At 43.7% G+C, this 25,238-nt stretch overlaps 1 protein-coding gene across 1 annotated transcript; it reads right to left on the bottom strand.

The window, feature by feature from the left end:
* Positions 1-3,583: 3,583 nt before the first annotated feature.
* On the bottom strand, positions 3,584-24,872 carry LOC134753673 (tRNA pseudouridine synthase Pus10). The gene is made up of 12 exons (XM_063689612.1): positions 24,624-24,872; positions 23,891-24,096; positions 13,307-13,416; positions 12,921-13,060; positions 11,661-11,857; positions 10,198-10,311; positions 9,429-9,531; positions 7,015-7,121; positions 6,367-6,460; positions 5,680-5,764; positions 4,424-4,585; positions 3,584-3,937 (listed from the first exon to the last, which is right to left on the bottom strand). Exons 1-12 carry the CDS (start codon positions 24,744-24,746, stop codon positions 3,753-3,755), a joined length of 1,626 nt encoding a protein of 541 aa, XP_063545682.1. The 5' UTR covers positions 24,747-24,872; the 3' UTR covers positions 3,584-3,752.
* Positions 24,873-25,238: the final 366 nt, after the last annotated feature.

The following is a 25,238-nucleotide window of genomic DNA, read 5'->3' as shown; positions in this document are numbered from 1 at the left end:
TATATCTTCAGTACCATAAATATTTATTCCTTAAAATATAGGTAATAATAGAATAATACCAGAGTCCAAAATTTAGTCGATACTCATTAAAGAATCTAGGGTTCCGCGGTACACTTCGAGGGGTTCTAACTACTATCTAGACGATCACATGGCCAAATTTTAGGGGTAGATTCTTAAGAGGTGTTTAGCATAAGAGTAGTTTAATAGTAATAGTTGGGGTGGTGACACACTGGCCCGGGAGAAGCCTAGTGGGTATGTCCGACTCCCACGGACTAAACCCCCTGGGGTGTTCCGCCGCGTGCTTTGTAGACGGGGTTTCGGGAACTCGGTTGTAGACCTCCGATACCCCGTCGGCGTTGTTCTTGCGAACCCATTCTTTACGGCCGCTCTAGCAGCTTACTTCGTTGAAGGCTCCTCGGAACACTCGAGGGCCTTCCAGCTCGAACCTGTTCATGCGGGTGATGGAACTCCCGACCCATCACCCGTTGGGTCCCGTTAAGGCGGCATTATCCTTGATGCGAAGGCTCTTCGCCGCCTACCTGGTCTCCTTCGGCGCTGAGGGAGCGAGTTCGCGTCATCCTCGCGCGATCGCTCTGCCGCTTCCTTTTGCGTTAGAACAGTGACGCTAAAGGAAGCCACTGCCGCCCATGCCTCCTCACTGCTGATCATACGGCGTATTAGCGCCGGCAGTGAGAGGTCTCCTCCCACAGCCGCGGACAGCGCAGCGCGAGGCTCTGCCCATGCAGGGCATACCTCGCGCGTGTGCTGAGCCGTGTCCACGGCTCCTCCATCACAGTGGTGGCACGCTGTCGTCGGCTCTCTTCCCACCCTCTCACACAGGTACCAGCCGAAGCAGCCGTGCCCCGTTAGGAGCTGTGTGAGGTGGAAGGAGGGTGCACCGTGCTTGCGTTCGACCCATTCTTTCAGAACGGGTCGAACAGCGGCCACCAGGTCCCGGCTAGCTCCCGGGATCTCCAGACGCTCCGACCATTTTTCATATAGCACTTCTCGTGCTTCTTCCCGCCACTTGCGAACTTCTTGAGGGGCGGGCCAGTTTTCCTCCCTCCTTGCTGCCAGCACCCGCCAATAGACCGCGGACTGAACCTTGGCTTCAAGGTCCCAAGGCGGGCTTCCGGCTAGCAGGCCGGCTGCTGCGTGCGAGTTATCGCGATACGCTCTGGCCACCCTGAGAGCTATGGCCCGCTGCGGCCGACGCAATAGGGCCGCACTTCGAGTTCCCAGGGTGCCCGCCCATATTGGTGCCCCGTAAAGCGCCATTGAGCGCACCACGCTCATATAGAGCCGCCTGGAGGCTCCTCCTGGTCCGCCCAGATTAGGGAGGATCCGCCCAAGCGCTCCGGCTGCAGAAAGCAATTTCGGAGCCAAACGCTTGAAATGTTCCTCGAACTTCCATCTACTGTCGAGAACGAGTCCTAGGTACTTCATCGTCGACCCGACGGCGATGGAAATTCCTCCCACGGTAATTTGGGCTCCCCCCGGTGGTTTGTTCCGAGGCCCGTGGAAAACCAGAACCTCGGATTTGTGCAGTGCGACCTCCAGACCTAGCGCCCGAATCCTGTGCACCACGTGTGCAACCCCTGCTGTGGCTATATAGGCGGCCTCCCTGTAGGTCCTCGCATTTCTAACCTAACCTAACCTAACCCACTTTTCTAGTAGCAGTTGTTTTCTGTGAAGGTCGCAGTTTTAACCTTACCTAACCCAATTTTAAAGTAGCATTTCGTTTCGGTAAGGGTCGCAGTTCTAACCTAACCCACTTTTCTTGTAGCATTTCGTTTCTGTGCGGATCGCAGTTCTAACCTAACCTTACCCACAAATCTATTAGCATTTCTTTTCTGTAAGGGTGGCGCGTGACTGAATGGATGGAGGATTGGGTCAGGCTAGCGCGGTGCGTGCGGTGCGGTGTACGGGGGATTGAGCGGGAGGGGCTAGTAATTTTGGGATCATTTTACTTTATTTGGTAATATGTATACATTTTTTGGTAATCATAGTGGTTTATTTAAGTGAAAATATCGCATTAATTTGCTCTTCAAGATTTGGTGATCATTCATGATTTTTGGTGTTTGAATACAATTTGAAGTGCAGTCGTGATTTAAACAGGTGGTACTTTTGTAATTTCAGACCTTATTTTTTGGTGTTTAGTATTTTTTTCTGGTGAAAGAAATTTCTTTATTTAGGGTACCAGGTACCAGAGTATTTTTTTGGTGGTCATTATATTTAGTGCCTTTCTTGTTTAAGGAGACTCGATTCAATGCGAATTAGCCTACTTAAACACGCTGTTGCGTCGCATCTGCTTTGTGATTGGCTGGCCAACAAAAACATTTTATTCTATGTTGTAGTAGAAACAATTGCTTCATAAGTCAGAAACGCGCATGTGACACCCTTCATATAGCAACATCCATACCCTATGAAAACCGCTTAGCGTTGCTTGTTAGTTTCCATAGGCTACTGTGGCCAAAATCGAGAAAAAAACTGTCTAAAAATTGAATTGTGCGCGGAGCAGGTACCAGGGCCTCATGAGTTACGAGGAGGTGTCGTTGACCAACCCGCCGGGGGCGCCGGGCCCGGCGGCCGGGAGGTATCGCGGGCTGCGGCAGCTCGCGTATCTTAGGTCGCCTTTACACCTGTAAGCTTTACTTACGGAAGTCACTTACGTAAGCGACTTACGATAATTTTTCAAGTGTAAACAGTTATTGTAAGTGACTTATTGTAATTTCTCACAGCTTATGTAAATTGGAAAATTACAGGTCTAAACACGTTCGAGTTTGTTTACGTAAGCGACTCACAGCTTATCGAACTAAATTGATAATCAAAAGTTGAGAATGTCCGGTCCAAAACAAAAACAAAATAAAAGCTGGTCACCGGACGAGGTAGAAACTTTGATTACTGCTTTTGAGAAACGAGGGTAGACAGAGCGCTGTCTACACAACTTTGACACCCACCCGCTATCTTCAGTCACCCGTGAACATGATGCATGTAACTGCGTCGAAATATCGGGAGCTCACAAATAATACAAAAGGTAATCACGGTCTATATCCCGGTCAATATAAGTCTAGTGAAACTAACCGTGAATCTACGCATTCACGAAGACAAATAAAACAACGAATCACCGAGACACAGTCCTGATGGACATTTAAAACTTTCGCGTTTTGAACACATATTAAATCACATTTACAATCGGAACGCATTAATCACATTTAAGTATGACTCACGTTAGACCGGGCCGTGTCCGGGCCGGAGCTTCCGGCGCTTACTTTTCTATGACATGACAGGTGATCACTAGATGCTTTCCATAGAAAACGAAGCACCGGAAGCTCCGGCCCGGACACGGCCCGGTTTAACGTGAGTCATCTTTTACTGTGTCGAAACGTCGGTAAATAAAGGTAACAAAATAAATTCGCGATAGACCCGATTGTAAATGTGATTTAATACAGTTCTGGACCTCAAAACGTCGGCGCCGACGCACTATCTCGCATCGAAGCCGACTCCTATCGCCTCTCATGGCGGCCGTCGAGCGCCAAGATATCAGTGTCTCTTTCTTTTAGTCGTGAAATGAAACAAAATGTCGATAAATTTGTATATTAGTATCCCGGTTTATATCTAATTATTATCTATCAGTCGCGGCGGCCACGGAAGTAGCACGGCAGACACGTCGAGCGCCAGGACGTCGGTGCGGGCTCGGAGCGACGGCGTCGTACTCTTTCCCAGTCGTGGCGCCCCCCTTCCCCCATCGCTCAGTGTCCCGGCGCCGGCGGCCACGGCAGCAGCACGGCGGCCACGTCGAGCTGCAGGATGTCGGCGCGGGCTCGGAGCGCGGCGCGCAGGGACGGCGCCGTGCGGCCGAGCTCGCCGTGACACCACTCCTTCACGTACGTGCCCGCGCTGGTGCGGATGCTCAGGCGGAACAGGGACGGGTGATCTGACACAATTTCATTTGTATTACAACACTTTTACACACTTTTGTTTAGCTTGCCCTGTTTGGTGTTTATTTATTAATTTTTATGGACCAAATCTTACAATCAATGTTAAATATAGTGGATCCGTAATAGAGTGGATACAGTCCAAGGAAAAAACGTGCCTCGAAAATCAAGAAAATTTGATTCTCGACGAGATAGCGCCCCTGCCTTTGGCCTACTCTCGTATAGATGGCGTTGACGGTTTCGTTTGTTATTTAACAAAACACATATCAGTGAAAGAGCATGGGTCAAAATCATATAAAAATAATTAATACAAATAAAAAAAACTTTTATCCACATTTTACGTTTTTATACATTTTAATTTTTAGTTTTAATCGTGTGTCGTATAGTGTCGATAGATGGCACTGGCAGTAAATTTACTGTGACTACAAAATTGACTATGACAGTAACCCTCTATCGTATATATTCTCTTTAGTTGTATTACTAACCTGGCACACTATGCGCTTGCAGCGCGAGGACAGCGCGCGCGCGCGCCAGCAGCGGGCGGCGGTGCAGCACGCGCAGCGGCGTCTTCTGCACGACCCGGACGCGGACGTCGGGGCCGGACGCGGACGACGCGTCCGTGCCGTCCGTGCCGTTCGTGTTGTCATCTGCGAACAATAAAACTATCACTACCTATATAGTTATTTGTGCAACAAGAGAGGAAAGTTGGTTTTTCTTGCGAGTGTTTATTTCGAGTCCCGAGAAAACGAAAGATTCAACTATAGAATCTTGAGCGTAGCGAGGGACTCAAACACAACGAGATGTAAAATAACTTTGCTCTCGTGTTGCACACATAATTTTTCACCTCAGTAGTGAGAACATATTAATGGTTAAAATGTATTTCGAATTACACAGAATAATACAGAGAAACAAAAAATTTTTTAATGAATGTATAGGTATGAAGTGGCAGTTTATGGCCTTCACTAAATTAAAAAGCTACTTTGTTTCACTCCTCAAAGCAAAAGCCGCACTTTCCTCAATCCAGGGAGTGACGAAAGTAGGCTTGTTCGAGCTGCTGAGGTGAAAAATATATTGTTTCGCACTTAAATTGTTAGAATTCATTTTATTTTTATCATTGGCCGGCAAAAAGCGAACTTTTGTCCCTATGCCTATCTATCAGAAGTTGTGCGAATTAGTTTTTGCGTGCTGTTAGCCGCTCCAGCCTCCAGTCTTGCCTTGAACAACCAAGCTGCCGGTAGTCGGGCCCAGAAAGAGGAACCGCCGAACTATCTGGGCTGTGTCCAAGACTACCGCCTTCTGCATCTGACCCTTCATCCAGCCACCCAGCGAGTTACTCGAGGTGTTGGTCGAGACTTCGCTACGAGACCGTTTGCCGCAACAACTATAGGGACAATGGTCGAATCTACATCCCACATGGCGGTTATCTCGTGAGCCGCACCTACGCCGCAGATACGCACCTCCGCTCCCTTCAGTCATGGAGACTATATAAAGGAGCCAAATCTCTATGTACGAAAAGTGTCCATCAAAAAACAGTAATTAGGCGGCGCCACCATACACCGAAATACTACAAAAACAACCTACGTAATTTGGTCGGGTTATTTGTTGCCTTATATGGTTCATGTTATACTCATGTCCCAGAGCCTAACTAGCGCCACCGGAGAGATTAGGAACTATTATTTAAAGCTGAAAGCGGTCACTTTTGCAACAATTCTGCCATAAGAGATTGGCATCCTTTCTATACCATCCATACCTTCAGTGTTGGTGTAGCTGTTGATCCGCGCGATGTCGGCCTCCGTCACGGCCACCGGCGCGTCGGGAGACGACGGCTGAAAACATCATCTATACGTGGGTCAAAATTATTTTCGTTGTCTTGTTTGTCCCCAAAAAATGTAACGAAGTGGACCTTTTTGTATGGGGTGAAATTTAGTTTTTAATTTTTCTCAAGACAATTATAAGTAGCGAGTAGATGACTTTTTCGCCATTAGGCGGGAAAGAATCGCCTCCATGCTGAGACGGGTGCGCGGCAGCAGCAACAGTGTTCTCAGGGTGTTGGCCGAGCGCCTCGACTGCCCTGTTACGAAGTTTTGGGTGGAGGTGGCCATTGGGAGAGCGAAATATAGCATGGCAACCTGCGCTCCTGGTCTCCGAGTGGCCACCAAATACCTAGCTTTTAGTTTTTACTTAGAGATAAATATTTTTTAGTTGTACTATTATTAATTAATTTAGTACTTAACATAGTTTTTAGGCTTTTTTAGTTAAAAAAAAAACTAAAATTTTTGAAACTATCAGGTCCTGTATTTTTGTATTATTTCCATATATTATTTTAATATCCACATTATTGTGATAAATTCCTCATTTGCTATCTATTTTACTAGATTTTGTTATAAAATTTAACATGTGTCATCATCCCTATTTCATGTTTGCTTACCTTGTCGAAGTCGGAGTGTGTGAGTTTGATGCAAAGGGCCTCGTATTCCTTGCATTTGCTCTCCTCGCCTCTCTTCAGTTCCGTCAAGTCATCTCTGAAACAAATATTCCGTTTTTGTAAAGCTTTTCAAATTAAATATATAAAAAACTTTACGAAAATGTTATTGTTCGAGCGAAGGTCTCCATTTCAAATGCTAGCGCTCTCGCCAATTGAACCCGCGTGTCGAGTCCATGTCTGTACTCACTTGGTAACGTGCACCATATGTTTGACGACCACCGACCCGCTTTACGGGATCTGATCGCCAGCTGTAGTGCACCCGCGTGTCGGGTCCATGTACGTACTCACTTGGTAACGTGCACCATATTTTTGACGACCACCGACCCGCTAGACGGGATCTGATTGCCAGCTGTAGTGCACCCGCGTGTCGGGTCCATGTCTGTACTCACTTGGTAACGTGCACCATATTTTTGACGACCACCGACCCGCTAGACGGGATCTGATCGCCAGCTGTAGGGCACCCGCGTGTCGGGTCCATGTCTGTACTCACTTGGTAACGTGCACCATATTTTTGACGACCACCGACCCGCTAGACGGGATCTGATCGCCAGCTGTAGGGCACCCGCGTGTCGGGTCCATGTCTGTACTCACTTGGTAACGTGCACCATATTTTTGACGACCACCGACCCGCTAGTCGAGATCTGCTCGCACGCTTGTGCCAACTCTTCTTTAGTCAACTCGCGTCGCGGGTCCGAGATCTGAGGGTTTGGTCTTATATTAATATTCATATAACATGTAACACAAATTCAGTTCAGTTCAGTTCTTTATTTGCTTTCTTAAGATACAAGTATCATGCAAAATTGTAACAAAAACAGGTAAAATTAAGGAAATTGTTGAATTATTAAAATAATAGGTCTAGTAATATGTGGCTTCCATCAGAGAAGGGTCCTTATGAATATGTTACACAATATGCGTATGGAGCACAAGGACCCTTTAGGCATGAAACGCCACATTTTTAAGATTTTTTTTATTTCTTACTATTCAATTTCACATCTTTACAAAGAATCTTTTGCTATCGATTTTGTCGTTGACTGTATTTTATATATCTGTAAATACCTAAATAGCGAACGTCCATTTTCATTTATTTATTTACTGCAATCAGGGACCGGCCCGCTATCCCTTATCGGGGTTTTATAAGGGTATTGCATAAGGCTTAACTCACCATACCCTTTGCCAGACGAAACCCTTTGTTTTGCTTTTAAAAACCCTTATATAAAGCTACCACATTTGAGTAATCGGTAGCCCAAATACCCTTATCATCCGCTCACCAACACCTTGCATATTGCTTATAAGGGTTAGCCTTATAAAGGGCTTCCCTTTTAGCATATAAGCGTGCTAATTTAAGTCGTCTACCTTGTTCATAAAGCACACATTACTTCGAATCCGAGCGATCGTCGGCGGCGACGGCGGCGTTCTTTGACTAGGCAAGTATTTTCTTTCCTTTTCATACACTACCGTAGATATATACTAATCCTGCCTCTTTCACGCAAAGGGAAACCTTTATAAAAAGCGCTTAAAGATAAGGGTAACCCTTATTAAGAGCTAGCCTTATTTTTGGTTAGCTTTTCTGTAAGGGTTAGTCAAAGGTAAGGGTATGAATGGGCTTGCAGCTCAAAAGGGAAAGTCTTTCAATGTGTTAGCCGTGTTTAAGTGTCGCCCATTGAAAGGGTTTTATCGCGGAAAGGGTTGTCCGGTCCCTGACTGCAATCCATGGTACATATCCGAGTAGGTGTTATAATAATTTTAATTGTAACAGCATGGACCCTGAATAGGGTATAGCAAGATATAGCGTGACAGCGCAGGATAAGGTGCCTTAACTTATTTTTTTTCACTACCGTGTTATAGTTTGTCAAAGGACTGTCTCATTTCTAACATAGACAATCATACGATCTTTGTCTTACACTAGTACTAGCACCCAAAAGAAAAGGATGAGTATAGTTTTTAGGGTTCCGTACCCAAAGGGTATAAACGAGATCCTATTACTAAGACTCCTCTGTCTGTCGTCTCATGAACCGTGATAGCTAGACAGTTGAAATTTTCACAGATGATGTATTTCTATTGCCGCTAACAGCAAATACTAAAAAGTACGGAACCCTCGGTGGGCGAGTACGACTCGCACTTGTCCGGTTTTTTTCACTTCCGTGTTATAGTTTGTAAAAGGACTGTCTCATTTAAAACATAGAGAGAATCATACTATATTTGTCTTACACTAATACTAGCACACAAAAGAAAAGGATGAGTATAGTTTTTAGGGTCCATACCCAAAGGATAAAAACGGGACCCATATTACTAAGACTTTGCTGTCCGTCTGGCTGTCTATCACCAGGCTGTATCTCATGAACCGTGATAGTTAGACAGTTGAAATTTTCACAGATTACAGACAACGTATTTCTGTTGCCGCTATAATAACAAATACTAAAAAGTACGAGGTTTTTTTTGTTCTTATTTACTGATAATTCGGTTTGACCAACTATATATGCGCGTTCCCGACCCTTGAACCCTTCGAACGCCACGCCCCTTTGACCCATCTAGGGGACATAGGACAACAAGACGGACATAGGACGGTAGAGACACGCTGAAAGAGAACGAACTAAAGGACGTCGAACTTAAAAATGTCCTTCTGTTCTGCAGGAAAACAAGATTTGAGTAGAATAGTGTGGGAATGCCGCCGGGAAAGTAGCCTGCAGCTCCAACTTCAGGGAACTGGGCTGAATGAACGCGACACGTGATCGACAGCCCGTCTGCTTCCGTCCGGGCGTCCCTACACTACATCTAGGACCATAAGGGCCTGTTTCACAATGTCCAAATAAAGTCCTGAATAAGCTACTTGCCACTTATCTGACGAATAAAGTCATCGTTGGCGTTTCACAATCTCCAAATAAGCTTTATCTGCTGGATAAAGTGCTTTTTTTGTAGGAAATTTTATCTGGCAGTTACTTTAGTTGGACATTGTGAAACAGGCCCTAAGTCAAACAAATGTCCGAGAAACACTCGGCAGGCGTCACCTCTACGGCGAAGGGCCGCCCCTCGCCCAGGCACCGCACGTCCACGTCCTCGCGTCCCGCCGACACGAACTTGAGTCGGTGCTCCATCTCTTCAGGCGACAATCTATCAAAATTAATTTATTTACAGTTTTAATTTAAGGATGACAATTGGAGGATATTATCCTATTACTGAGCCTCCATCGCCCGTCTTTCTGTCAGGCATTATCATTAACTTAAGGGGCTCCCTGGCGCCAATGACCTTCGATCTGAATCCCTTAGTTTTCTATTGTTTTTTTGTAGCTTATCATATTAACAGCAACGGCTTTAAGCAATATAGTATTCCATATTTACATCAAAGTTCATTGTCTTCAAGATATTTGGCATCAAAGTTAAAAAACCGCGGGGAGCCCCTTAACTTGTCGGTGGAGTAATCGACAATCCTTTCTTTCTTGGGCCAATGTTTTGAATCCCTCGTACGACGCATTCTTTTTTACTTGACTCATTTGTAATTCCTGCCTTAAGAGTCCGCAGCAAGCTCGGTTCTCCATATAAACGTAGTAGTACAGTACTCATGTCATTGTATGTGCACAATTTCATTACAAACCAACACGTAGTGTTAAAATGAGAACGAAACTCCGTTTGTACGGGAAGATGAAATTCGGCCGAGCTTGCTGGGGACTTTTAATGTTTAAAAAAAGCTATCGTCTCATATCAGGTGTCCTAATATCTTGCCTCTCGTATTCGTGGAAAGACCGTCAGCTGGTCACATGAACAATGTCATCAGTCTTACTTGTACAAGTCGGCGATGGGCTGGAAGATGATTTCTTGCACTGATGACTCCATCATCCTCTGTCCCCGCACCAGCCACGGGGTCTGAGGTAGCTGCCGGGACAGCTTTATATACCTGGAGTCATTACAACAGCTTAGTGTAAATTGACTTACTTTTATATTATACACATAGATTTACGATTAGATCCTAAGTATGCATGTAATATTGCTATGCCCTAACAGGGTCCATGTGGAACTATCCACTTTGTAATACCTATAATACCATGGTTGCAATAAATAAATATGAATAAATGCCATAATATACAACGGCGTAATGTCTACCAACTGTTAGGACAAACAGAGATATATGAGTGACACTCAGGAAAGGAAATGAAATGAAATATGAAATATTTTTTTATTGTCAGAAACACAGTTTGATCTACATTCTGTATATCTACATTACAATGAATGACTATATAGGTATATGTAGGTTAGGTAGTAAATACTAGTTAATAACAAAACTTCCGCGTATTTTAAGTCGAAAAACGCTCGACATGTTTCACTCCGTACCGAGTAGCGTCTTCAGGAGCTTGCGTTGACGGTGACGGACCGTTATTAATATGTTTAATAAATACTAGTTAGGTATATTTGAGTGGGTAACATCGTGAATAATGTTGTTAATAGTTGCCGTTTTCTTAAATATTTTTCCCATTGCACCCGCTTTCGAGACTCTGTTTCGCCCTATGGTTGACCGGTAGAGACTGCCTTAAGGCATTAAGTCGGCCATTTGTATTTATTTTTATTGTGCAATAAAGTTTAAATAATTATATAAATAAATTACATAAATATTAATATTTTATTTATTTTATTTTATTATTTATACAAAATTAAAATACAAAGCCAATTACAGGTACTCACAGATAGAAATTAAATAAACAATATATCAAACTTTACGCGCAATTTCATACAATGCTATCACGATTTATAAATTAAAAAACTATACTAAAAAACGAAATCTTATACAACTCAAAGTTTTAAATGTAAATTTACAAACCGACCTGTAACAATGTTATTAATACATATTTTCTTCGCGGCGCGTCACATCGACGGCGGGCCGCTCGTGTGGTGTGAACGATGATGAGACCTTACCGTCCCCCGATATAGAGCGGCGCCCGGGCGGCCGTACACGCGACCGCACGCGCGGCCGCGGCCGGCGCCCGCAGCCGCAGCTGCGACAGCGTGGCCTGCTCTAACGCCTGCTCCGCGTCACATCCACGGCGGGCCGCTCGTGTGGTGTGAACGATGATGAGACCTTACCGTCCCCCGATATAGAGCGGCGCCCGGGCGGCCGTACACGCGACCGCACGCGCGGCCGCGGCCGGCGCCCGCAGCCGCAGCTGCGACAGCGTGGCCTGCTCTAACGCCTGCTCCGCGTCACATCCACGGCGGGCCGCTCGTGTGGTGTGAACGATGATGAGATCTTACCGTCCCCCGATATAGAGCGGCGCCCGGGCGGCCGTACACGCGACCGCACGCGCGGCCGCGGCCGGCGCCCGCAGCCGCAGCTGCGACAGCGTGGCCTGCTCTAACGCCTGCTCCGCGCCGCGCCGCGTCACATCGACGGCGGGACGCTTGTGCGGGGCGAAAGAGGAGGGAGATATGCTTTTGAGGACTTCTAGTTCCTGTCAAATAACTTATATTATCCATGATAGCACCCATGAGGCTGACATGTTCACCTAGAGTGTCCAAACTAGTCCAAAGCCTCCATAAAAACCAGATAAAAAAAAAAACATATTATCCATTACAATTCTTTTGTTAAATAATTAATTAACTTCAATTGTAAGGCAGGGGCTATGTTCTTAAGGCCGTTCCATCGGTTTGCCGCTGTCACTGTCACATTTCGCAAGAAAGAACGGGAAAGATCATGCGCGCCAAGTGTCAATTTTGATCGAATTTTGTCGATTTTTATTTATTTTAAAAACGTTACCTTACAATATCGAAATTCGAAAGCTATCAAATTACTATTTAAGTTAAGATTGTTTTTTCTTTTTTTTTTTGTTTATAGTACAATATCGAAATTCGAAAGCTATCAAATTACTATTTAAGTTAAGATTGTTTTTTCTTTTTTTTTTGTTTATAGTATCACATAATAAATAACCGAGCAAAGTTGGATTAAAAGTCCGAGTTAGAGGTTTTTTTTTTTTTTATCTGGTTTTTATGGAGGCTTTGGACACTCTAGGTGAACATGTCAGCCTCATGGGTGCTTACTTTGGAAATTAATTGTATCGAGCGAAGTGTCATAATTCGTGTATCGGAAGCTATGTTGTTAAAGATAATATAGTCAAAAACTACATATATTTTTTCCACGTCTACGAATATCAACGCCTCTTAGAAAAATATAATCATATAAGGAGATTTTTCGCCTTTTGGCTCAGGGAACCGCCTTAATCTGAAACTCCCTAATACAGGCAAAGCGATTTTCAACCTCGCAATAGATATGAATTTTGGAAACAGATAAAATGTAAAAAAAAACCCGGCCAAGTGCGAGTCGGACTCCCGCACCGAGGGTTCCGTACTTTTTAGTATTTGTTGTTATAGCGGCAACAGAAATACATCACCTGTGAAAATTTCAACTGTCTAGCTATCACGGGTCATGAGATACAGCCTGGTGACAGACAGACGGACGGCGGAGTCTTATTAATTGGTTCCCGTTTTTACCCTTTGGGCCCGGAACCCTAAAAGTACCTGAACATCGTCTGGATACTCGTAGTGTAAGGTGAGCAGCAGCGGACACACGGCCCCCGAGTCTAAGGTGAGGGCGAGGTGGGTCGCGAGGCGGGTGCCGAAAGACCATTTCCATGCTTCCTTCAGTGACGTCACACGATCTGAACAAAAACAGAAGTTAAACATATTAATAACGGGTTTGTTGGTGCAGGCTCTGTACTGTATTTGAAAATAATTAACCGATATCACTACCTACTATTTACAAATTAAATACTAATTATAGTATACCTATTATATTTAAATCGTAAACTTAAATATATACTTTGTATGATACACTTACATACATATACATATATACATTTATAAACACAACAACAGCCAGCTTAAAGTATAGATTGAGAAGTTACCAGTGTCATACTCCGGGAACTTGTCTTTGATGGCAAGTTGCATGTATTTCTCCCGCACCATGGTAGCGATGGGCGCGGACAGCGCGCAGGCGAACGTTGTGCAGTCGTATCTGAGAATCAATAGTACATTTGTAGTGTATAATTGCTTTCCATCGTATTTTATCGGAAACGTTCGTATTTGTCATGCTGCTTCAGTCAATGTCAGTACTTTTTGTACCGAGCTGGATTAGCAAGGTCATACAAGGTCAATTTTAGAATTTGCCGTCTTGCAAAACTTAGCAGTAGTAAATACATTCTTCCAGAAAAAGGACGAGCATCTTATAACTTACAAAAGCGGAAACTCAAAAACGCAAATTGATTATATCCTTACTGATAAAGTTAACCTCAAGCAATTCAAAAATTGTAAAGTGATTCCAGGAGAACCGCTCACCAGTCAACACAGACTACTTTTAGCATCGCTCAGGCTTAAAAGCCCAATAAAAATGAAGATTCCAAAAATAGAGAAAATTAAATGGAAGGAACTTCAGTCAGAAAAAGGATCTAAGTTTCAAGATGAAATCAGAAGCTTCATGATAGAAAACCCCCCTAAAGACGACTCTCCAAATACAACTTGGTCTAAATTTGAAAGTGTGTGTGTTACTATGGCAAAAAACGTGCTAGGAATCAGCAAAGGCGCCCCGCGTAACGGTAAGGACTCCAAGTGGTGGAACAGCAGCACTAAAGAAAAGGTATCTGAGAAAAAGCGATTGTTCAAGAAATGGCAGGAAAGCGGCCAGGACCAGGATATGGAGCTGTACAAGGAGGCAAAGAAAAATGCCCGAAGAACAGTGGCTATCGAAAGAGACAAAGCTGATGAAGACCTGTATAAACGCCTAGAACTAGCAACGGACACTGAAATTTATAAAATCGCAAAACATAGACATAACAACACCAGAGATATAACTACAACGAAATACATAAAAGATGAAAAAGGGGTATTGCTCACAGACGATAGGGACATATGTAGGAGGTGGTATAACTACTACAGTGAACTCCTAAATGAAGAATTCCCACGGAATCCAGAAACAGACGAACCTAAAATACAAGGACCTGCCGATGAAATCACTATAGCAGAAGTTAGAAAAGCCATTTCTAGGATGAAAAATCACAAAGCGAGTGGACCGGACGACATACCAGCCGAAGTTTGGAAAACCCTCAAAGACGGGGAGGTGTGGCTATGTGAACTTTTCAACAACATCCTTAGAAATGAAAGAATGCCTGATACGTGGCGTATGAGCACGCTTGTTCCTTTCTATAAAAACAAAGGGGATGTTCGGGACTGTGGAAATTTCCGTGGGATAAAACTGACGTCACACACACTAAAAATTTGGGAAAGAATCCTGAGCGAACGCCTATTAAACGTCATCACAATAACTGATAATCAGTTTGGGTTTACACCGGGAAAGAGTACCACAGATGCGATTCATGCTATAAGATTAGTAATGGAAAAAGCCCGTGAAAATAAGGAGAACGTGATGATGGCCTTTATAGATCTTGAAAAGGCCTTCGACCGTGTACCGAGAACGATCATATGGCAAGCCTTAAGAGCTCACGGTGTCCATTAATGCTATGTGCGACTTATAAGGGACATGTATACGGATGTACAAACACGGGTTAGAAGCCCAGCGGGAATTTCGGAGAGCTTTAATATAAAAGTAGGTGTACACCAAGGTAGCGCACTAAGCCCATTACTCTTCAATGTAGTTATGAATTATCTGACTGCAAAAATACAAAACCCAACACCGTGGAACCTCTTGTATGCCGATGATGTAGTGTTAATATCGAAAGACCCACACGCACTTCAAGAAAACCTCGAACAATGGAGAGAGTCACTAGAAACTAATGGATTGCGCATCAGTAGAACAAAAACCGAATACATGATCTGCAATTTCAACCCAAATAGTCCCATAAACGCTACTATAAAGCTCGACGGCGTAAACCTCCCGCAAGTAAAAACCTTCAAATACCTGGGCTCGGTCATTTCTGAAAACGGGACAATTGAAGCGGACATCATACACAGGACGACATCGGGATGGAACAAGTGGCGTATGCTAACCGGAGTCCTATGTGATACCAAAATGCCTATTAAGACCAAAGGAAAAATTTATAAAACTGCTGTGAGGCCAGCTTTACTCTATGGATGTGAAGTCTGGCCGACAACCAAGGCACACGAGCAGAAGTTACATACAACGGAGATGCGTATGCTGCGCTGGTCGGGCGGGGTTACCCTTAGAGACAAAGTGCGCAACGAGCATATAAGGGGGAGTTTCAAAGTGGCTCCCATAACCCACAAAATTTCTGAGGCTAGACTAAGATGGTACGGTCACGTAATGAGAAGACCAGACGATCATGTGGTTAGAAAGTGCCTTTCCATCGCTACAAAAAAGAGGGGAATGGGAAGGCCTCAAACAACTTGGATGACGAATGTTCGAAAGGACATGGAGGTGTTGGGACTCCACGACCAAGACACCCAAGACAGAAATAAATGGCGTCGCATGATTGGGAAAGCCGACCCCGCGTAACGGGAAAAAGGCGAGGCAGAAGAAGAAGAAGATACTCTAAATAAAAACCAGATAAAACTATGATTTTTTACTCATTATTAACTTAATTTAATTTAAACTAAAATTTAATTTTACGCGATTAAAGAGAAAGTGCAGTTGCAGTGGCAGAGGCAGACCGAGAAAGAGATGGTGGGACGATTTGGATGCGTTCCAGCGGATTTGGCGGGATGTTGCTCAGCACAGGGAGGATTAGAAAAGGAGAGGGGAGGCCTTTGCCCAGGAGTGGGACACACACATAGGCTAATAAAAAATAAATAATAATAAATAATAAAATTTCTTTATTCCGGACAAATGCATCCATAGAGTGTTAGTAATACAAGCAAAAACTTAATCTAGTGTTAGTGATGGTTCCGGACACCATATCTAGTTTTAGTTTTATTTGTTGTTTTTTTTTTTAGAAATATTCTATATATCGTAAAATGGAATACATTGATTAGCGACAGTAGGTAGGGTAGTTTTCGAATATTTTTGACGTTTATGAAAAGCCAGTTGAAGGTAGATCGGATTCGATGGCCGCTCATTCTCGTAGGCGCAAGCTCGTTCGTCGCGATAAACCAAAAACGTATTAAATCTGTCGATTTGTGTGCTAAAAACCCTCACAGCAGCCACTACAGCATCAACTCGCCGTTGGAGAGTGTCGGTACCGACCAGCCGTTCGACATGCAGACACGGGGTGAGTTGGCTTTGATTGATTCGCTTTCACTGGCATAGATCGTTAAATTTCTCTCGAAAAACAATTGTCCTACTCGAGGGCGATTGTACATTTGTTCCTTCGACCGGGATCCTCCTCAAACTGAGAACAGCTAACCTGTCTCGGGGCCAGGAGTGACGTTGAACCACTTTCGTTTCGTTACAACTGTCGCTAATCTCGTCTCGTTACCATATCGTTAATTTTCGTTTCGCTTATCGTACATATCGCACAATACATAGTCATATTTTCGTATAAATAATCCTCGTAATTATTTAAATATCGCAAAGGTAATTAGCATCGAGCCTGTAGCCATTATTCCTCCAAAGTCCAATAATAAGCAATCGTTTAGCTACCTATAGATAAAGTTACCTTAAAACGCCTAAAATCCTATAGATATACAGTTATTTTAGCATATTATATTGAAATATCGAATTTTAGCCCATCGAATTGATGATGCAATCATATTATACGACCAAATTTAATAGGCATTGAATTTGGTATTGATACCGTTGGAATAGAATACTTCTAAAGTTAGTCGGATAATATTTGCACCGCGTGCCATATCTGATTACGTAATAAAATAACCTATAAACAATAGTGTTGATTTGGAGACTTTAAGAATAGCGATAATTACATTTAGTTATTGTTATTTTGTAAAGTGAATATAACACATAGACAAATATAATTTACACAATAGTACGAGTACATAAGATAAATTAGTAATATTTTGCCTACGTATTTAGTCTACACAAATATCGTGCATTATTATCGAATAATGTTCACAGATAGATGTCCATTAATATTCACATAAATCACATATATAGTTAATCCTAATTCCTAATCAATAATTTGTTACTTTCTGCTGAAATTATTTACATACCTACGTTACGCACTCATAATTGGCGCAAACTTGCAAACTTATTCTCAGTCGTTTAAGGTCTATTTTCCAACGGCAGCACAACACGGTGCTAACTGTTTTGTTGTCGTAGTGAAATAATTCATTTAATTAGTGTTTTCGTTTCGTCACCTACATTCTACATTCGTAATCATTCGAAAAATAATTGAATTGCAAGTCTCAATTCTAATCGTTTTGAACATTTATCGTTATATTAATTCTCACAAGAATTATTTTCGTACCTATTGTAGTGAGATCAATTATTCTTCGCAAATATTATTTATAAGTTGTGTATTCGATAGTATAGTGGCGGGTAAACCTTATATCATAGTGCATAAGGTTGAAATTTGTTCGTTCTACAATTTGATTTGTTTATCGAAGAAGTTCCTTTTACATTTAATTACCGCGTTTGGTAGACAGTTAAACTAATCATGTCTAAGGCACTTGCTCGTCGCAATTTGCAATTAAAACGCGAAATATCGATCAAACGTATCGACGAATGTTTAGCCGCCGGGTTGCAAGCTAAGGCGGATTCCTCGCGATTACCGTTGTTTATGTCTAGATTTAGCAAAATAGACGGCTATTGTTCTAGCTTTGAAACCCACCACTTGAAACTTATTTCGGAAATAACGGATTTGAATGAGTTAGACCAGGAGGATGTCGTACGTCAAGAATTTGACGATAAATATTTTCAGATAATCGAAATTCATACTTCGTTGTCGACCGCGACTAGTATTGAGGGCGAGACAAATAGAACTGATTTGTCCGTTAAGTTGCCTCGCTTAAATCTTGTCAATTTTGATGGCAACATTAAATCATGGGGAACATTTTACGACATGTTCAACACAATGGTGCATCAAAACAAACGATTGTCGAATATTGAGCGGTTTTCGATTTTGATTTCACTCCTTTCGGGTGAACCACTGCAATTGTTAAAAGGGTTTCCTTTATCGGATAACAATTATTTAGACGCCTACGCGGCTTTGATCGATCGATATAATAACAAACGAAAATTAGCCTTCCGACATTGGGAAGAAATTCAGAACGCCTCGTTGAAATCTAATTCGCCTAGCGAATTACGCCGACTCGTAGACACTTTCAAAGAAAATATCGCGGTTTTGAAAAACTTGAGATTTCCCGTCAACGATTGGGATTTCCCATTGTTTTATTTATTGATCAATAAATTGGACCTGGATACTCGTCGTCGTTTTGAACTGCAGAACGACAACAAGGACGTACCGTCATTTGACTCGTTGTTAGAATACGTGAGTAAGGCCGGTCAAGCATTAGAGCTTGCCGACCTCACAGAGAGCGCCGCCGCCCCTGCGGCGCGCGCACCCGCGGCACCCGGGCGCACCGCGCGCGCACACGCCGCGCCACGCACCGCTGCCTGGCGCCCGGCGCAGGATCGCGCACCCGCGGGCGCAGCCTATAAAACGCTAGTCACCACTAGCGCCACCTCGATCGAATCGTTTTGCGTGTTATGCAAGTCAAATCATGATCTTGCTAAATGTCTTGAATATCGGAACAAGACTCCTCACGAGCGTTTTTCTGTTGTCAAGGACAATCGGCTCTGCGTCAACTGCTTACGTTCTGGACACGTAGTTAAAACTTGCCCCTCGAAGTCTCGTTGTCAAAAGTGTAATGTCGCTCATCACACTACTATTCATTTCGATATCGAAAGCGGCAATTCCAAGGTCAGCGTCGGTTCGTCGGCCGCGACCAACGTTGGAGCCGCGACTTGCTCGTCGTCTTCGCCCCTCGACACCCCAAGGCACTTGCCTGACAAACAAGTGACCATGCTTGCATCCGACCCAGCACCTGTGGGCCAAATTTCTCTTTTCGCCACTGCGTGCATGGAGGTACTAGATAAGTTCGGTAGTTATCAAAAAATTCGTATTGTCATAGATAATTGCAGTCAGCCAAACCTTATTACGCGACGTTGCGCGCAGCGGCTTGGACTTCCGATACGACAAAAAAATGCCTCTATCGAGGGTGTTTGTGAGGTGTCAACGTTGACAACTTCTTATACCACTCTTAACATTCGCAGCATGAAATCTGATTTCGAAATGTGCGTCGAAGCCTTTGTTACACCCAAAATATGCAGCAATCAGCCTGCGGTAAAAATTGACATAGACCGGCTGTCATGCGTCAGCGCATTCGAACTCGCCGACTCTAATTTCGATAAACCTGGGAACATTGACGCCTTATTGGGGGTGGATGTGTTTTGTCAAATATTTTTGGGTAACCGTCACAACTGTGACGATGGACCCACAATCTTTGAGACCAAACTTGGCTGGGTTGTCATGGGAAAGGCCCCTTGCGCAACTTCCCATTCCCAAACTTCATTGTTTTGCTCGATCGAATCGCTGGATTCCGAAATTCGAAAATTTTGGGAAATTGAAAGTCTCCCTAACGCTTCGCCCTTAACTGATGATGAAGTCGCATGTGAGAAAATATTCGCCTCGACTCACACACGTGACTCGAACGGGAGATATATCGTACACTTGCCGTTTCGAACTGTCGATCCTCGTTTTGGTGACTCGCGCGCCCTCGCCGAGCGCCGCTTGCTCTCCCTCGAAAAGAGACTCTCTCGTGCACCGGAGCTCCGGACAGAATACAATGATTTCATGCGTGATTATCTCGATGCTGGTCACATGGAGCCAGTTGCACCCCAACCAGACGGGCGTGCTTATCACTTAGCGCATTTCTGCGTGCTCAAGCCCAGCAGCGCCACCACCAAATTAAGGGTAGTCTTCGATGGAACTGCTCAGCCTGCTGGAGGCCCCTCGTTGAATGATCAGTTGCTCGTTGGACCGAAACTGCAATCTGATCTCGTTTCGATTTTACTTCGCTTTCGTTTGCATGCGGTTGTCTTCACAGCCGACATACGCCAAATGTATCGACAAATCTTAGTCTCTCTCACCGATCGAGACTTTCAACGCATCTTATTCAGGTTCTCGCTCGATGAACCTATACAAGAGTTTCGTCTAAATACCGTAACCTACGGTATGTCTTCGTCCAGTTTCCTCGCAATTCGAGCCCTGATTCAATTGGCCATTGATGAAGGCAAAGAGTATCCTCGTGCGGTTGACGTCCTCAACCGCGACATTTACGTCGATGACGTGGTGACAGGCGCTGAGTCTGTCGAATCAGCTCTCGACCTTCAGTCTCAGGTTGTCAAGATCCTAGAGAAAGGATGTTTCGAACTCCGCAAGTGGTCGAGCAACTGCCCCCGCTTGCTCGAGAATCTCGACCCGACCCATTGTCATAATAAGACGCTCTCTTTCGATTCGGAACCGACATCTCCTGTTAGGGTGCTCGGTATGGAGTGGAACCCGTCCAGTGACGCGTTCACTTTCACGGTCAATACACTTCATGAAAAGTGTACAAAACGAAATATTCTTTCGGAATTGGCGCGCATATTCGATCCTCTTGGGTTTCTTACACCCTTGACACTCTCGTTCAAGCGCATAATTCAAGATCTTTGGACTCTTGGATTAGATGGGGATGTGGTAGCACCCCCCAACATCAGCCAAAACTGGCTTCGTTATCGTTTAGATCTCGACTTATTGTCGTCTCTCGAAATACCTCGATTCATTCCGTCGACAGAGTCTTGTAGTGTTCAGCTGCATGGCTTCTGTGACGCTTCGGAGGCGGGATATTCGGCTGTCGTTTACTTTCGCATTCGGCATGGCGATGGTAGCATCACCATACATTTGATAATGTCACGCTGTATTTCTATTCCTCGTTCGGAACTGTGCGCTGCAGTTTTACTGACAGACCTCGTCGAACACGTAAAGGAAGTCTACGGCGCAGACGTCAAATTTGAGGATATATTCTGTTGGTCTGATTCCACTGTGACGCTCTCTTGGTTACGTTCGCCGTCACAACGCTGGAAGACTTACGTCAGTAATCGCGTAAGTCACATACAAGAGAAAATACCTGCTGGTCACTGGCGCCATGTCACGTCAGAAACCAATCCGGCCGACTGTGCCTCTCGCGGAGTCACGGTTCGAGAACTTGTAAACCATCCATTATGGTGGACAGGCCCCGCTTGGTTGGCACTTGACAGTAGCTCCTGGCCAAAGTCACCGTTGTCTATCGAAGTTGAATCGGATTTGTTGGACGAACAAAGGGTCCCCAAACAGACCGTATTGTTCACTGCCGTCAACCAGCTTGACGACTTCTTATCCAGACATTCGAGTCTGAATAAGGCTAAGCGCATTGTCGCTTACGTTCATCGTTTCGTACATAACTGTCGTAACCCTGACAACAGACGTTTCGGCCCACTTGTTCAATCGGAACTCGATGGTGCCCTTACTAGTTTAGTAAAGTTGACTCAAGAAAAGTCATTCTCGAGTGAGATTAAATCTCTTAAGGACGGTAAAAAGTTGCCTAAACATTTCAGAAAACTCAGTGTTTTTATCGATATATCCGGTTTGTTGAGGGTGGGCGGTAGGCTGGTTCACTCTGAACTCGATTACGATTGCAAGCATCCCTTACTGCTGCCCAGTCAGGATCGCATGACACAGCTCGTCATCGATCAAGTACACAATGATAATCAACATCCGGGGTTACGCACGCTAAATTTCTTGATTGCACAAAATTTTTGGATCCTTGCTTCTAAGCGCGTGATTAGTTCTCGCTTATCGAAATGCATAAAGTGCTTCCGCTCTAATCCTAAACCTTTAGTGCCCCGTATGGCAGACCTACCCAAAACTCGAATTTCGCAAGTAAAACCATTCTCGTGTATCGGTGTCGATTTTGCGGGTCCTTTTCCCACATACATCAAACGCTATCGTGGGGCCAGGCCTTTTAAAACACACGTGTGTTTATTTATATGTTTTGCGACCAAAGCATCACATATCGAGCTCGTTATAGGACTGACCACCGAAGCTTTTCTCGCTGCCCTGCGTCGATTTATCGCTCGCCGTGGCCGTTGCCAACGTATACATTGTGACCGGGGTACGAATTTCGTAGGCGCTTATAACGCGTTACTACCTCTCATGCAAGACGCAGCCTCTCGTGAGAGTATCGAATTCTCGTTCAATCCACCAGCCGCATCCCACTTCGGCGGCTTGTGGGAAGCCAACATTAAATCGTTTAAAACACATCTTGCTCGCGTTGTAGGGAATCAAATCCTAACTTATGAGGAATTTCTTACAATGGCCGCCCAAATTGAATCGGCCCTTAACTCACGGCCACTATGTGAGATGAATTCCGATCCAAACGACATGTCGGTGTTAACACCCGGACATTTTCTCACCTTAGAGCCCTTGACATCACTCGTAGATACTTCAACTAGCGATACAAACATTTCCATTTCGAGTCGTTGGCAGCTTGTTCAGAAACTCCATCGTGATTTCTGGAAGCGATGGCATTTGGAGTACTTGCATACGTTAAATCAACGCGCGAAATGGCACTCGGATATTGATGAACCCAAGGTGGGCACATTAGTATTGATTAAAGATGAACAACTGAAGCCACTTCATTGGTCTCTTGGTCGTATAGTATCTTTGCATCCGGGCAAAGACGGGATCTCCCGTGTAGCTACTGTTCGGTCACAATCAGGTCTACTACAAAGGCCTCTGGTAAAGTTGTGTCCTTTACCTATAGACTAGTTTATTCGTAAAATACTTCGTATTGGTGAGCGGAATGATGGTTCCGGACACCATATCTAGTTTTAGTTTTATTTGTTGTTTTTTTTTTTAGAAATATTCTATATATCGTAAAATGGAATACATTGATTAGCGACAGTAGGTAGGGTAGTTTTCGAATATTTTTGACGTTTATGAAAAGCCAGTTGAAGGTAGATCGGATTCGATGGCCGCTCATTCTCGTAGGCGCAAGCTCGTTCGTCGCGATAAACCAAAAACGTATTAAATCTGTCGATTTGTGTGCTAAAAACCCTCACAGCAGCCACTACAGCATCAACTCGCCGTTGGAGAGTGTCGGTACCGACCAGCCGTTCGACATGCAGACACGGGGTGAGTTGGCTTTGATTGATTCGCTTTCACTGGCATAGATCGTTAAATTTCTCTCGAAAAACAATTGTCCTACTCGAGGGCGATTGTACAGTTAGTATTTAATACAATAGGTACCTACTTATATTATAAATTGCGCTACACTTTTAATTTGCTCGGTCCAGTGCTTGAGGATCGGACAATCAAACCTATCAGCAATTTCTCTTAGAATGCTGTTGGGACTACATCTCACACGACTTAGTAATGAGACTATATTTTTACGTAATATAGTCTCAAAACTATCCGTGCGAGCTGCCACAAACACGTTGTTGTGTAAATAAAACTATGTTGGGCCTTGCTTGTCTGGCAATGAGAAATGTAGTCACACTTACCCGTGTTGACCTTACCCATTTTACTGTGAAAATAACTGACCCTTTCTTATCCAGCATCTCCTTGGCCATGCGGCAGCTGTCATCCCATGTGCCCTGCTGCAGCAGACCGAGGCAGCTCATGCACACCGCACCTCGCCTCCGCTTAGCCTCCGGCTCTGAATCTGCACAGTCAGTATCACCGTTGGTACCATTGTTGTCTGTGCTGTTGTCTTCAGTGGGAGTTTGATCTTCTTGTTCATCTTGATACTGAAATATTTATAGCTATGCTGTGAAATGTTTCGAAGTAAATGCCGTACTTATAATTAGGTGGCTAGGGTGACCTTAATTGGTGTTCAATTTTTTTATGGTCCAATTATGGTGATCTCACTGTGGGACGAAGTTGATATGTGTTAGATTAGCCAGTTAATATTTAATTTTTTAAATGCAGTAATTAATTTTTAATTTTTTATACAGAGACATGTTGAAAACAACACAAATAAAATAAAATAAAGGTTTCCTTTTGACCCAATGGTTCACTAGTAGAGAATGCCTTAAGACAATCCATTTGTACAATTTTATATTCTCGGAATCCTGATTCTCGGAATCAGGCTGGCATAAGCTGACCCAGGGTCGTTTATTTTATGGATGCAAGAGGTAGTGTTAAGGTAAAGTATATTGGTGTATATTTTCGACTGTGACGTTAATAAATAAGCATAACTTGAGCAATACCTCCAAAAAACCATGATTGGAACAGTAAATACAATAAAAATTATAAAAAGGATGAACGCCGATACCTTCTCTGCAGACTCTTTCACATTTTCGTACACTCGCGGGTGATGCAGCCCCAAGTAACGCAGGGCACACCCGTCGCAGCACCCCTCTTCTTTACAAAGCTTGAATATTGCCTTTTCGTTCATAATTTCACAAATAAACCTTTAATTTTTTACTGTGAACATGTGCTATAGCTTGGTGCAAGTAAACATGAAAATATTTAACTTTTCTAAATAAATTGTAGTTCAATCACAGTGGCTTAAGGTATTTTTTCGAGGCTACTTCGAGTAAAACTGACAGACGACATAAGCCAGGTTGTCATCATGACAGTTGCGTTTCAGTTTAAGCACGCCAGCCATTTTATATTCTGGAATTCCTGTCTCGACCTAGTTTTTGTTGAAGCATTTATACAAATTATTGATATTTTTAATTAATTATAAAATATCCTAATTAAAAACAGATAAAAGCCTTAAGTTTTAAATTTTTATTACTAAAATATCTGTATACGCCTGTTAAATTCTCCGTAACGGAATGTTTCTGTTATTGCCAGTTTCAAAAATAAATCAGCTGATTACTTTCAATTTGTGTCAATCGTTACTCATTTTGCTTTGAATAACTGTTGTGTTAACCCAAAATAA

This window comes from Cydia strobilella, chromosome 27, assembly GCF_947568885.1.
Source record: "Cydia strobilella chromosome 27, ilCydStro3.1, whole genome shotgun sequence".
Classification (NCBI taxonomy): domain Eukaryota; kingdom Metazoa; phylum Arthropoda; class Insecta; order Lepidoptera; family Tortricidae; genus Cydia; species Cydia strobilella.
This window is presented reverse-complemented; position numbering and strand designations above follow the sequence as displayed.

What these genes read in the sequence shown, in the direction of transcription:
- LOC134753673 (XM_063689612.1), bottom strand. Translation starts at nt 24,746, where the DNA reads ATGAACGAAAAGGCAATATTCAAGCTTTGTAAAGAAGAGGGGTGCTGC. An exon ending in GAGATGCTGGATAAGAAAGG is followed by an intron (nt 13,417 to 23,890) that starts GTCAGTTATTTT and finishes ATTGATTCTCAG; the next exon opens with ATACGACTGCACAACGTTCG. An exon ending in GTTCCCGGAGTATGACACTG is followed by an intron (nt 13,061 to 13,306) that starts GTAACTTCTCAA and finishes GTTTTTGTTCAG; the next exon opens with ATCGTGTGACGTCACTGAAG.